At 43.7% G+C, this 12981-nt stretch overlaps 1 protein-coding gene and 1 long non-coding RNA gene across 8 annotated transcripts in view; one reads left to right on the forward strand and one right to left on the reverse strand.

Moving 5' to 3' along the window:
* Positions 1–12981, forward strand: part of nfic (nuclear factor I/C) — a 221889-nt gene that overhangs the window by 184137 nt on the left and 24771 nt on the right. For 6 of the 7 annotated variants that reach the window (XM_088622067.1, XM_088622072.1, XM_088622070.1 and 3 more), the window contains 2 exons: positions 842–1001; positions 8620–8705. In XM_088622067.1, coding sequence (XP_088478193.1) covers positions 842–1001; positions 8620–8705 — 246 coding nt within the window. The remainder of the gene's footprint in view (positions 1–841; positions 1002–8619; positions 8706–12981) is intronic. The other variant, XM_088622073.1, reaches the window with a different exon arrangement.
* Positions 4036–12063, reverse strand: LOC148638973 (uncharacterized). Its single transcript, XR_015930825.1, has 3 exons — positions 11638–12063; positions 10090–10123; positions 4036–5497 (listed from the first exon to the last, which is right to left on the reverse strand). It is a non-coding gene; the product is annotated as an uncharacterized LOC148638973 (long non-coding RNA).

Below are 12981 nucleotides of genomic sequence, written 5' to 3' on the forward strand. Positions count from 1 at the left end.
TGAAGGGCACATATCTGTGAAGGGGGCTCTGTCTTGGAAGGCGAATCAGTTAATACAGCTTCACAACTGCAGGATTAAGCTGAGTCCCTGATGACCCACTGTGTAATTTTGAAAAATCAGTCTGGGTTTTTTTGTGAAGCCACGGAGGTTCTCTTGTTTTTAACGTGACTGTTGCTGAGAAACTACACAGATCTCTCATACTGCCAGTGTGGATGGACTGATGTGACACACGTCTGCTTGCACAGATGTGTGGTACAGTACACTGACAACAGACGGCTTACGGAGATGGCAGTAAAACCTTTATCTCTTACGTGGGAAGGGAGATTTTTGTTTGCCTCTGAAATGTGTATACCAAATCCGTTATCTCGGACAGTGTTCAAAGACTTCAAGCTTCGTGGTGCTTTTGTGAGTTAGCTAACTCAAACAGCCCCGGAGTTCCAGCTCTACCCTCACATAGTCGCGGACACAGGGGGAAGTCTTCCAAAACCACATTGTTTTCTTCGGCCGCCAGTAGGCACCGGTGGTGCCGAACCGTAGCACGCACCTAGCTGTGTGCCGCCCGCTCAGGCCTGGTGGGCAGCCACGACCCCAGGGAGTCGCTGGGTGCCTGCGGATATGATAGGACAGAGTGGAAGACGGGACTGATGTAGGGACGGACCGCGGATCCGAGCAGACACGAGCAGGAGGCTCTCGGCGGCCTCACATCCTGCTCGCGCGCGCGTGTGCGTGAGCCGCTGCAGCGAGGCGAGAGGTCTCCGCCTCGGACCCGGAGCGACGAGGCCAGCCAGCGGGACTGTGCGCCAGCCCCCTCATGCTGACTGTGCTCTCTCTTCGTTTGCAGCTGAACGGCAGTGGTCAAGTGAAGGTGCCCAGCCACTACATTTCCTCGCAGATGCTGGCACCACCGCCTCCCCCTGGCATGTCCCGACTGACGTTGCCACCCGACTCCAAATCCGCTACGACTACCACGGAAGGAGGAGCCAATTCTCCTACGTCACCCAGTAAGTGTCCCTCCAGGTGAGCCTGTGTGCTCAGGCTCCAGAGACTAACCATGACCCCCATCACTGCCAAAATAACAGCCCCCAGCACCAGCACACCATGCTGAGGACATCCAGGCCTGCTCTACCCCTTATGCTCCCATTCCTCCTTTTTACCGACCATGTGCCTCGTGTTTCTGCATGTATGCATCTGTATACATGCGTTTACAGTTTATACAGCGTAATAAGCGGTAAAAAGCATGTCTTCAGCTAAAGAAGCATCATCATATGCTAGAGCAAAGTGCTTATTTTTAACAAGCCCGCAATGAATTCACTGATATCCCAAAGCAGACAAAAGGATTCACACTGTGTACATTCTGTTCTCCGTTGGTCTTTAGGTACGGCATGTGGTGGTTTTCGTGTTGGTGAGGGTTTTTGTAACTTGTCCCAGTGCAAGCAGCTCTTCCTGCTGATCAACTCAGTCGGCGTTTCAGGATTCAAGATAGTTGATTTCTCATTGGCGATTCATCGTATTTCATTTTTAGAAACTGTGCTTGGCTTGGCTGTGTGCTTCAAGTCATTTCTGGGCTGAAATGGGATGCCACCTGTGATGAACTTGACACTCAGTGTATTTGCATTCAGTCAAATCCCCAAACTTTACTGATGCAGAGCCACACCATAACTGAACTGTTTGGCAGGGGGGTCCAGTGACTTTGTCGATTTTGTTCCCTGATTTTCATTACCTTATGAACTTTGGTCCAGACTTATTCACCCACATGGTCTTGCCAGTGGACTTACCAGGCTCTTCTGTGTTGTTGGCATATTCTGGGCCCTTCAGTATTTGCACTGCCTCAGGAAGAAAGCGTGTGCTTTGGACTGCGTTTGTGGATTATATGCTGGTTTGTGTGCCATTGTACTGTTCACCTTGATACTGGTTTTCGACTTTCTGTCAATTCGCTCAGTAGCCATTGGACTTCAGTCACGGTTTTTAACAGACTTTCTGAGATATCTTGCCACCCCATCCCAGGTCTTGACAGATTTCAGGTTATACCTGTTTGCGTTCATTTCACAAACAATAAGTTGTACTTCCAGTAACAACAAATGTTTGCTTTATACTTTGCTTCTGACCCTTATGCCATACTCTGTAGTCTTTCCCATTGAGTAAGTAATAAGCTTGCTGTTCCGAGAACGTTGGTGGCTTAGAAATAAGCTCTTCCTAGTCTGTTACCTTTAGTTAATTAGGCAATTATTTTTGTGGCTGTTTGCCACAATTGGTTATACTGTCATTGTTTATATAGTTAAAACCAATGACTAAATCAGATCTTGCATTATATTGGTTTTAGAAATGCAGCTCTGTTAAAACAAATGTTTGATATATTGCATTCTCACATGTTTTTTATCTTCTTTCCAACCCTTTTGTGGAATATAACTACATTTACTGTTTGATTACATTTATCAAGCATAATGATGAAGTCAGTGTCAGGCAATGTCAGTGCTTTGCCACACACATTGTATTAAGAATGGACTGATCTTTGGCAACGCTGGTTCCAGTGACTTGTGTGCCATTGCATCAGCTGCCACACATTATCATTTACAGTTTGATGTGCATGAGGTAATCGAGGTTGGCTCAAAACAGCTGTTTTTTGTAATAAATAGATATAACCTGTCAAGAACACGCTGGAGCCATTCCGTAAGTCTTTTAAGTTTTAAATTACAAAAATGTGTTTTGCTTTCAGTCATTGACTGTTTTGTTGTATCAGGTTCCCAGTACAGTACTGGTTATTACAGTGATCCGTCGTGCATGTAGCTAAGTGGTGTCCGCTCTAGTCCCATCAGAGCTGCTCGTTTTCACCACGGCCGTAGGGACTGTGCACAGCCGGCCCTACCTCTCCACAGTTCGAGTGGAGGAAGCAGCTCCTTACCAAGAGGAGCCTCATACACAGCGATCAGTAGAGGGCAGGACCTTCTCCATGGTGGATGTTGACCAGAAGAAGAAAGGGACTCATATTAATCGGAATAATCGTAAAACGCTGGCTATTTTTGAGGGTTTGAGTCCGTGCAGAGTGCAGGTTGGATTTTTTAAATTGGGAAGGCCGCGCACACAAAACAAAAATCACTGGACCGCGAAGCAAAACCACGAGACTCACTCACAGTGATCTCAGTGAAAATGAGCGCCGGGGGATATCCAGGTCATCCAGCTGCCTCACTGTGTCGTACCCCGCGGTCAGTAAGTAAGAACCCGGAGCCTTTTGTGGTCTCGCAGGGTACTGCCGTGGCCATTTCTTGCCACGTGTTTCAGAATAGCTGTCGGTGTGTCCACTGTCATGGGAGCAGACATCACAGATGCAGAACAGCTGTCTGTCCCACTGGCTGACAACCCCCATTCAAAACAGTGGCACACCACTTGGCAGAGGTGTCCCACCCCCTCCTGAGCGGCCAGAAGAGAACTGCTCCACCAGGCGTTGCAAGAATAAGTTGTCGTGTTTGAGCAGAACAAAACCCTCTGAAAACCCTCCGGTATATTCTGTATTTGCTCCTTGGGCTGTGACCGTACTGTAATTGCTTCTACCCAATCAGTAACTTAGTTCAGCCCAGATACAGCAATATCAGTGTGCAGGTCTTTCCTTCAGTGTGGCTTCATACAGTATCACAGGGCTGTGGGCACGTTGATGGCATGAGCTGTTCAGGATGCCCCCATGTTTGTTGTGCAGTCACTCTGAGGCTGCTGTTTTGGAAGCTTACTCTTTTGTTGCTTTCGGACATATACTTTGGAGTTGTGGCGTTTGTCTTTTCACACTTCACACCTCCCCAGACGAACAATATCTCACTGAAACAATGGCAAGAGATTATTAAGATACGGGCTGTGACCTTGTGCATTAGGTCATCCCTTGAGGAAGAGAGCTGGCCACAGCAGGGACTTATCAGGGGGTCCATAATGATTCACTGTGTCCAGATAGAGTCCCTGTGAAGAGCCCAGATGAGCTTGTGTTTTACCTTTAGTAGTATTGGCCATTTTCTTCACCTACAGCTCTTATTCCAAGACCTGCTTTACTTTAAATGCATTTTGAGATGTTTTTGTTTGAAAATGAGAATGAGGAGAAAGCCATTACAAGCTCGACAGGTTCTGTTGTTTTCGTTTCTGTACTTGAATAGGTCTGCACCTTGCTCTCACAGAACATGCAGAAGGATTGCTGATGTGCTAATAAGGTCTTTGCTGCTCGCTGTTTTAAACAGTGGCATTTCTAGAATAACTTGTTTACCTTTTATTTGTTTTACTTTGTTGTATCGAATTAAAAAGTGAAACCTTGAGAACCTCAAGAGAAAATTATAAACAGGGTGCAAGAAGGAATCTTGTTTCAGAAAGTACATTACTCTGAATTCCTGTTGTCAGTAATATACTAAAACACAAAAGAAACACAATCAAGAATTATTAAAATTTTAATAATATCATTAAACATTGTTAGGAAATGTTAACAATAATATCGATTAAAGCATCATGATAAGCGTTCAATTTGAAATGTGAAACATTTGTCAAAACTAAAACATTTCAAATATATAATCAAGCAAGACCTTTTTCAACATTAGCACTGTCCTGACACTAGCAGCAACTTATTAGACCTGACCAGCCTCTGCATAGACAGCTGAGCCTCAGTTGAAGGTGATATGGTTGTGATTGTCTGCCGTTGATGATATACTGTAGATGACTACAGATGTTTTGCTGGTCTCAGCTCTGGAATAACAGTAAAAAGTGTTTTCGTCAGAGTCATGCCATTGCAATTTTAGCACTGTGTGGTCTACCACTGTCCAGCTGGGAAATCAATACTAGTGGACTGGCTTGTGGGGATTGAAAAGCTACTGGCTGAAGAACTTGGTCAGTTTTATCACTGAACAATAGGGTTGCCCTCGGTCTTCCCCAGATGTCTTTGTGTTAAAGAAGGTTTCACCCCACACTATTACACTTCCATCTCCTACTCTACATCACCCATTCCACTGGTGAGCTTGAACAGTGTGACAACATGATGCTTGACACATGATTGCTACAGGTCCTCCATCAGGTCTGTCAAGGGCAGTAGGGTGTTCATTGGTGAAAGAAACTCCAGTGCTCTCTGTGCCTCAGCATCAAATGTTCTCTGACCCATAGAAGACTGCGATTCCATCTCTCAGCTGTCAAGGTGTTGCTCCAAACAGACTTGTCTTGTCTAAATATGTAGATAATTTTCATGCAGACTACAGGCATTTGGGTGATACCCAGTGTGTTTCCTCCACAGGAACACCCTGTTCTTACCTCATACTTGCTTCTGCAGTCTGAAAATCATTATGCAGGTGAATCAGAGGTGATTCTGGCCTGGTATGCTGACCCTCTGCTTTTTAGGACATGGCCTGTCCTCAAAGAGCCATATTCCTGGTCTCTCTGGACGCGTCTGCCGAGTGTCGAGGTAGAACATAGTATTCTCCAAGTGATTTCTCTAGCAGCCAGGCTGACCTCCATCCAGCTGATGGTAACAGGGAGACCTTTACCACTTTTAACAAAATAAAATACTGTACTCAGTCTTTTGTTAAGCCAAGGGCCAACACTGTGCTGTCTACAAATTTTACGTGTTCCCAGTGAGTTACTGACAAAGGCTATTGCTACTTTGTGAAAATATCCAAGATCTTGTGACTATTCTCATCACCGTTTTCTCTTTTTGGATGGGGATTTTATAATGGGGGAAAGGTGCTATACCTATCTGCACCCTTGTACTACACGATCGTTAGTATACAAAATGTGGTTTAAAATGAAGATGTAAATCCCTGGGAAGATGTATTAGTGTGCAATAGCCTTGTTAATTATCTGGCACAGCAGCTAATTCAATTTACAAGGGATTAGACATGTATTTTATTAATGAGGCTTGATTTACATAACAAGCTATTATTTCAGCAGTCTGCCCCTCTGCTTGCGTTAAGACAAAATCCCTGTTTGCTATTCATGTAATTTACTATGACAACAGATCTTACTGAAGTGTTTAAGCAGATGGCTGGTAATCCACAATCACTTAGCACTGTCTTGTGTATCAGCCCCTTGCAAAATCCAGTATTCCTGAAGATGCTAAATTCACAAGATTAGAATATGTTTCGTAGCTGAATACACATTTAGAGAAGTTAGAAAGCAGAAAACTAACCAACTGCTGTTCCAAGTTATACTCTGATCTTGTAATACTTTTACAAGCACTGGCACAGAAGCTGTGTAGGTGGTATCAGGTTTCATGGTTACTTTTCTCTGTAGCTTATTCCTCAAGATAAGCATGCTTTTCTTTCAGCAATTTTTGGGATAAAATCCAGTAATATCTTCTGTAGTATTTTCCTATTATGGAGTGTGTTTAGGCATCGATACGTCAGAAATTCTGATCTTTGTGTGGTTCCTCAAGCCAAATGCTTTCTTTTAAAGCCAGTCACACATTATAGGTGTTCCCAAAAGTTAATAACATCAGAAGGAAAACGCAATTCAATTCAGCTGAAGCAAGGAAGCAAAAGCAGATCACATGTATGCATCTCTGTCTTTATCAAAATAAAACCAGATGTGCTCATCTTGTTTTCAAACTCTTCTGCCCTCTGCCACATCAGGTTTACACTCGTATGTACTGTAAGTAAAGCACAGGGCCAATTCAATCCTGCTAGCTCTGATGACCTGTTCATCAGCACATCAAACTATAGGTATGGAATATACAGTGCATCAGTTCTTTAAGGGCTGTATTGTATTTCACTGGCTGCACATTACAATGGTTGTGTTTTGATATCCCTATGCATTCTATTGTGTTTTTTCAAAAAGCGTGCTTTAGTTAGGTTTTCAACATGATCTCCTGTCCTTATAATCACACTGTTATTTCTTTTATTTGTTTTGGCACGAGAAGAAATGCTTTATGAATCCATTATGTGGGGCCAGTGGGTAAATCCAGAGCAGCAGGCTGGCATGTGAAGGCTGGCCTGTTTTCGTTCTATAAATAAACAGCGTGGCCGGGCTCTTACAGTCGCGGTGTTCTGTTGGACTGAAGTTCACCTTAATCAGAGATATCTGTCAGCTCAGAGAAAGGGAAAAAGAAAATAGCAGATACCAGACATTCCGTGAATTAGCTTTTCACAGGCGGACATTGTTTTGAAGAGAGATACAGTGGAAAACAAACGACCTGCTTAGATCGGTGCCAAGTACAAAATACTGCAGCAAACACTATAGGAGTCCTAGGAAACCTGCCCATTTCTTGTGCATCACTTGTGGGGCTGCATTTAACATTGAGCATTACTTTTTGTAGCAAAACAGTGTGGAGTGGTGGTGAAGGCTCTGGATTTGTAACTGAAATGTTGCGACTTCAAATTCTGGGTGAGGTACTCTATTGCTGTTATACCTTGGAGTGTGGTACTTAGCTCACATTGTTCTAGTAAGACTCAGCTGTATAAATGAGTACGGATGTAAATTCCCTCAAATAAAGGCAGCAGCCAAAACTAATAACAGAAACGGTCTTCAGAAAAATCAAGCCCTGATTTTATCTGCTGCAATAGTGAGAGTATTGGTGCCAAATACGAATATCACTTAAATAAAGTAATTGTCTATCTGAAATTAGCTCTTTGTCCTTTGCAGCCTTTTACCAGTAATTGTTTTGCTGGTGGTGTAACTGATGGGGAACACAAAGGTTACAAATGAGGAGAGCTCATTCCTCCAACCACATCATTTAGTTGGTCGTAGCTAAGTGATCCAAAAATCTCATCCGGCCCCTTCCTGAAGGAAACCAGTGCGACAGCATCCACAACATGTCTGAGTAGCTCGTTCCAGACTCCCACAACCCCCTGTGAAAAAACTGCCTCTTGATTTCAGTTCTGAATCCGCTTCTCTTCGTATTCCAACTGTGAGCTGTAGTTCATGTTTCACTGTTTTGCTGCATCAGAAGGTGTTCACTGCTTTGATCGCGTTCATGCCTTTGAGGATTTTGAATACTGAATTCGGGTCTCCTCGTAGCTGTTGACTGTATTTTGTGCAACACGGGTGTTAAAAAATAACTGCAGAAGAAAACTGAGAGCAACACTTGTATCTTTGAAGACATTTGGGGGAGAATACCTCAGCTACCATGACATGCGCTTCAGGGTAGCAATCCTGTGGCACTTGAATGTCACTACACATGAAGACCAACCTCTTTCCCCTACAGTTACATTCACCCACTGATATCCCTGTGCCGTTAATCATTGAAATGACATTTACTTACCTGTAATGCTGTGTGGATTTCAGTAACATTTCTTTTCAAGGCCCTGTTTGTAACTCTGGTTGAATCTTCTGAGCCTGACTGTGCGAGCACCCAGTTCCACAGAAAAACAAGCAAATAAAAACTGCATGTTCCACATCACATCTTCACAAGCTTGTCCATGAATCTGTAGTTCCAAGATCAGTGCTCCTCATTTTTACAATTCAAGGACGAGCCTGAAGCCGTTTAGGCCATAACCGATGATTTGTTATCGTGCCGAGGCTCAAGTCCAAAGCTAAATTCTCTTTATGTCTCATAAAACATTCTGTGTGCGTTTGGGGAGAAGATGAGAACTGTGTTACTGCCACGGCCCTGAATTACTTTGCATTGGTTTAGATGAGCGTTTTGTCTGAGAGTTTTTCTCTCCCCTTTCTCAGCGTACTCCGCCCCGGGGACGCCCCCTGCCAACCGTTCCTTTGTGGGAATAGGACCTCGGGACCCTGGGAGCCTCTATCAGGCACAGGTAGGTCCTCCTTTTCTCTCACTTCCTGTGTGAGAGAGCTCACTTCCTTACAGTGCCAGGTCGCACAGCTGTGTCAAGGGGAGGTGGGCGTAGAAGAATCAAACCGCACTTGAAGCAGGGGGTGAAAGCCAAACACCCTTCTGGGGCTCCTGAGTTGACTCAAAAAATCTCCATGCGGAGCATAAGTCGGCCTCTATTCCACACGATACAATAACAGGTCAGCCTCTGTATTGCAGAGCCTGCTGGCCTGATCCCGGTCAACGTCTTTAAATTACATTTTTGCGAGCCAGGATTTTTTTAAAAAGTGGCAATGCACAGTTTTTTGGAGCACTGGCAGGATCATCAGAAAATGCTGCATCAGTCCCCTATGCGATGTCTGAGCTCGGATTGTGAGTGAAGGTTTGCGTGATGGACACGGCACGTTTCGGAGGACGCGCGCACACTCTGTCATCCCCTCTGCTGCACAGCGAGCCGAGCAGGTTAGCAATGAGATGGTCTAAATTGTACGGTATGAGAAGATAAACGTCGATCATACCTCTAGTTCCTTTTGCACTAATGTAAGGCCGTGGATGTTAAATGTGTTTCATTGACTTTCTTTGTTCTTTGAGAGTCTCATTTAAGTCCCAGACAAAATGTTCTCTGCGAGTGGGATCTTTTCGATAGAAACAAATATGCAGCCCCTCCTTCTAATGGTATCCTTTTTCCAGACAGAAAACTATGTTAATGCACTTTTATTTATGGATGCGGTTTCAGTTCTCTTTTTCCCATTTTTTCCTGTGGTAAAATATGGCCATTAAGGTGTGCTCAGACGTGACCTGGAGGTTTGGTCAAGTGAGTATGGGAGGCACTTGGACGTGATGTATGAGCAGTGCTGCTAACTTGCCAGCTTTAGATTCCTCTCAGCTTGTGGTTCAAGATCCCCAACCAAACTGCTGCATTTCCTCTATGAGCTTCTACACGTTACATGTGTTTATTATTTATTACTCAAGGAGACATCTCTAAATGCTGATCAATTATAGATTGTGAAAAAGCATTAGTGATTCCAGCTGGTAAAATCTACTTCTTATTATAGATAGAGTTTGCCTCTTGAGGTTGCACCTGATAGGCGGTTAAATTAAGTGTAGCTTGGAAGTACACTGCGTTAATAGCATTTGCCTATGAATGCTTGGGTAATTTCCCTAAGTTGAAGTGCAATTAAATGGGCTGTCTGTGCATTGTCCTCCATTTAACTTCGTAAGTAAGAAGTTATGTGTTTCTATAAGCAAGTTTGGTTCTACTTTTTTTTTTGTAGTTGTACTGTAGCTCCATGTGTTTTGTGTTTTGCATTAGAACATACACATTCTGAGCTCGATGTTTTTATACAGTCACAAGTAAAAAATCGTACCTTGTTATATCCTGATGTCCATGAGATCAGGTTCCTAAAAAGTGAACAAAGCAGATCTAAGGTTGTCACGAAACGTTCAGGAGAAAAAAATGTCAGTGTTTCAGTTTTTATTATGTTTCTGAAATGAAATGATAACCTGTCTCTTGTCTTCCCCGCTGGACAGATACCTAATGCTTGGGTGCAGTTTTAGTCAAGGTTACTACATGCTACAGTGCTCTGAAGACTGTGATGTAAACGCTTATCCGGGAAATATTAGACATCCAGTCACCACCAGTTTGTTATAAAGTTTGTGTGTTGGGGGGAAAAAAATCTTTATTCCCTTGCAAATGCACTGAGACCAGATCGTGAATTCATGGCATTCAACATCAAAATACTGTAGATAGAGAACTCCTTTTATGATACAGTAACACTTGCCTTCATCTATTGTAACTTAAGTCAGAATACACCAATATGAGCTATTATACAAAGAAATAATGTTTGCCATGCAGAAATGCAGTAGGAGGAATGGGTTTATGAAGGATCATTTAGCTTTTAATGGCAGGACTTGTGCACTTAACTGTGAAGTCTGCATCATGTAGAGAGACTTCATTCCTGCTGACATCTTGTCTTTTATAATTTCAGAGTTGATTCTGTGTATTTTTATACAAAGTTTCCATCCTTTACCAGTAACTCCGCAATGAAACCTGGTAGTTAAACAGACCTTCCTTTGAAAGAGCTGACACTGTTCAGAGTGTAGGACCAGGGTGTGTCCTGCAGACCATCAAGAGTACGCATACAGAGTGCATGTTAGTACAGACTCTAAATAATTTGTTTCTGAAATCTCATGGTCTTTATGATATTAAAAAGAAAACTTTTAAAATGTATTATATATCAGTATACATTTCTCTACACAACCGGGGGGGAATTTTGGCATTCTTCAATTGGGAATTTTTTTGTTTCTTGTCTTAACAGATATTACAGAAGCAGGTTTTATATCTAGGCCATTTCTGTAATCCCTGACACAGCCTGTTTGTTTGTATACCGCGTTATATAAATGTGATTTATATTTTAATCTGAATTTGCTATTTTAGTATTCCGCTGCACACTGAAAACCATGGAGTTGTCTGGCCTTGGCCATCAGGTGAAGACACGCAAGGCTCAGTCTTTTCTGGGGGCTGTAACTGCCTGCCATTTGCTCTTGACAACATCTGAAGTTCAGGGGCCTTTCCTATCTGAGGGCCAATTTACAAACTATTTAATAAAATAATAAAACAGTTTCACCCAGAAATTCAAAGCACGACCTCAAAAGGTTGGGATGATTAGGGGTTCTCTGTTGGCTATTTAGAATAATTAGAATTTCAAACTAAAACTTGTTTTCTGACAAGTTGCGAACACTGATTTATTATTGGATATATTCTTAAAGTGTGAAACTCTAGGACACAAAAGACATTTCATACTTAATGGGTCAGAGACTTTTTATTAAGATCAAAGAGGCTAAAGGAGAATTCTCCTTTATAGCCCATACTTTTAAAGCAAAATACTAAATGAAGGATATCAGTGGTGCAGTACCTGATGTGCCGAACGGTTCAGGATCAGGGAGTCCAGATGGGGTGGGATAGTGCGCTTGAGATTCTGCTATCAGTGCCACACAGAGCCCCCTGTCTTCCCTGCTGGCCTCCTTCCATGCCTCCACCCCAGCGAAGAGCAGTGTGGTTTCTCACCTCAGTGCCTGTGCTGCATTGCAGTGCTTCTCCTTCCCCTGAAAGTTAAAATGCACCGCAGCGCAATGCTGGACCAGGGCACAGAGATAAAAGCAGAACAGTCAAATCTGGGGCCTATCTATGGGCCAATCAGGGCCGTGCCTGAACGCTAGCAGGACAAACCAAGGGCATGTATGTAGCTGTTAACGCGTCAAATGCAGCTTTTCTTTTTTTTATTTATTTGCAGGTGTGCAAAACGTGTTTTGTTTAAAAAAAAACGTTTACTATCCCTTAAATCAAACGTCCGCATGTGTTTTATTTATTAGCGCGAGGTAGATAAAGCCTGGGAACCCTCCAAAGTTCGCCGCTTCTGATCGCTCCTCGCAGCACATACAGTCAGCCTTTCCAGCAGTGTGGAGCCACATGGCAGCCAGAGGGGTGAACACTGCCATGGAGCTTCCCCTGTGCCCAGGCAGCGCTGCCAGTCTGTGCACAGAGGCGAAGGAATGCCAGCATGAGCAGAGGAGCTCGTGACGAGGCAGGGGGGAGGCGAGGGCAGGAAGGGGCTGCTCCGGAGTCACAGGGCCGAAGGGAACTCCCCCTTGGCAAGGGCCTGCGGACTTTTTATTGGCTGGCTCTCTAGCGTGATGGCGGCCAGCCAATAGAACTTTTTTTCTTGGGAAATGTTAGTAGCTGCTGGCACCTGCCAGTTCTTATGCCTGATTCTGCCCAGATCCCTCCTGTGCAAGACAAGAGGACGAAACAAGAACTCAGGGCCTCTGCTCTCCCATGCTTGGGCGTTTGGTATGTTACCATCAAGCTCGCCCCATGCCCACTCAATTCCAGGGCTCTGGAGCAGCTCTTTTACTAAAGCAAGCCTGTCCTTGTTGTTTTAGCACTCCATTGTACACACACTGGTCCCACAACTCACCAGGCCCACTCACTCATCCACAGTAAGAACACCTAACGTGAAACAGCTTTGTTAAATCATCACCTTGCTCCAGTACCATCTCTAACCCTCAAGATAAAAGCCACCTGTGTTCCAAAATATTATTTGACAGTGAAACACGGTGGCATTAAAACTTTTATTTTTCACCAAGGATAAGGAATAAAGCACAAGCACTGAGAATAGAACAGAAAAGCCTTCCTTAAAGGAACACTTACCTGAAAGGAAATAAGAATGCAATCTGAAATAAGACAGTCATTTGTAAGC

This window comes from Lepisosteus platostomus, chromosome 27 (genome assembly GCF_059453375.1).
Source record: "Lepisosteus platostomus isolate fLepPlt1 chromosome 27, fLepPlt1.hap1, whole genome shotgun sequence".
Classification (NCBI taxonomy): domain Eukaryota; kingdom Metazoa; phylum Chordata; class Actinopteri; order Semionotiformes; family Lepisosteidae; genus Lepisosteus; species Lepisosteus platostomus.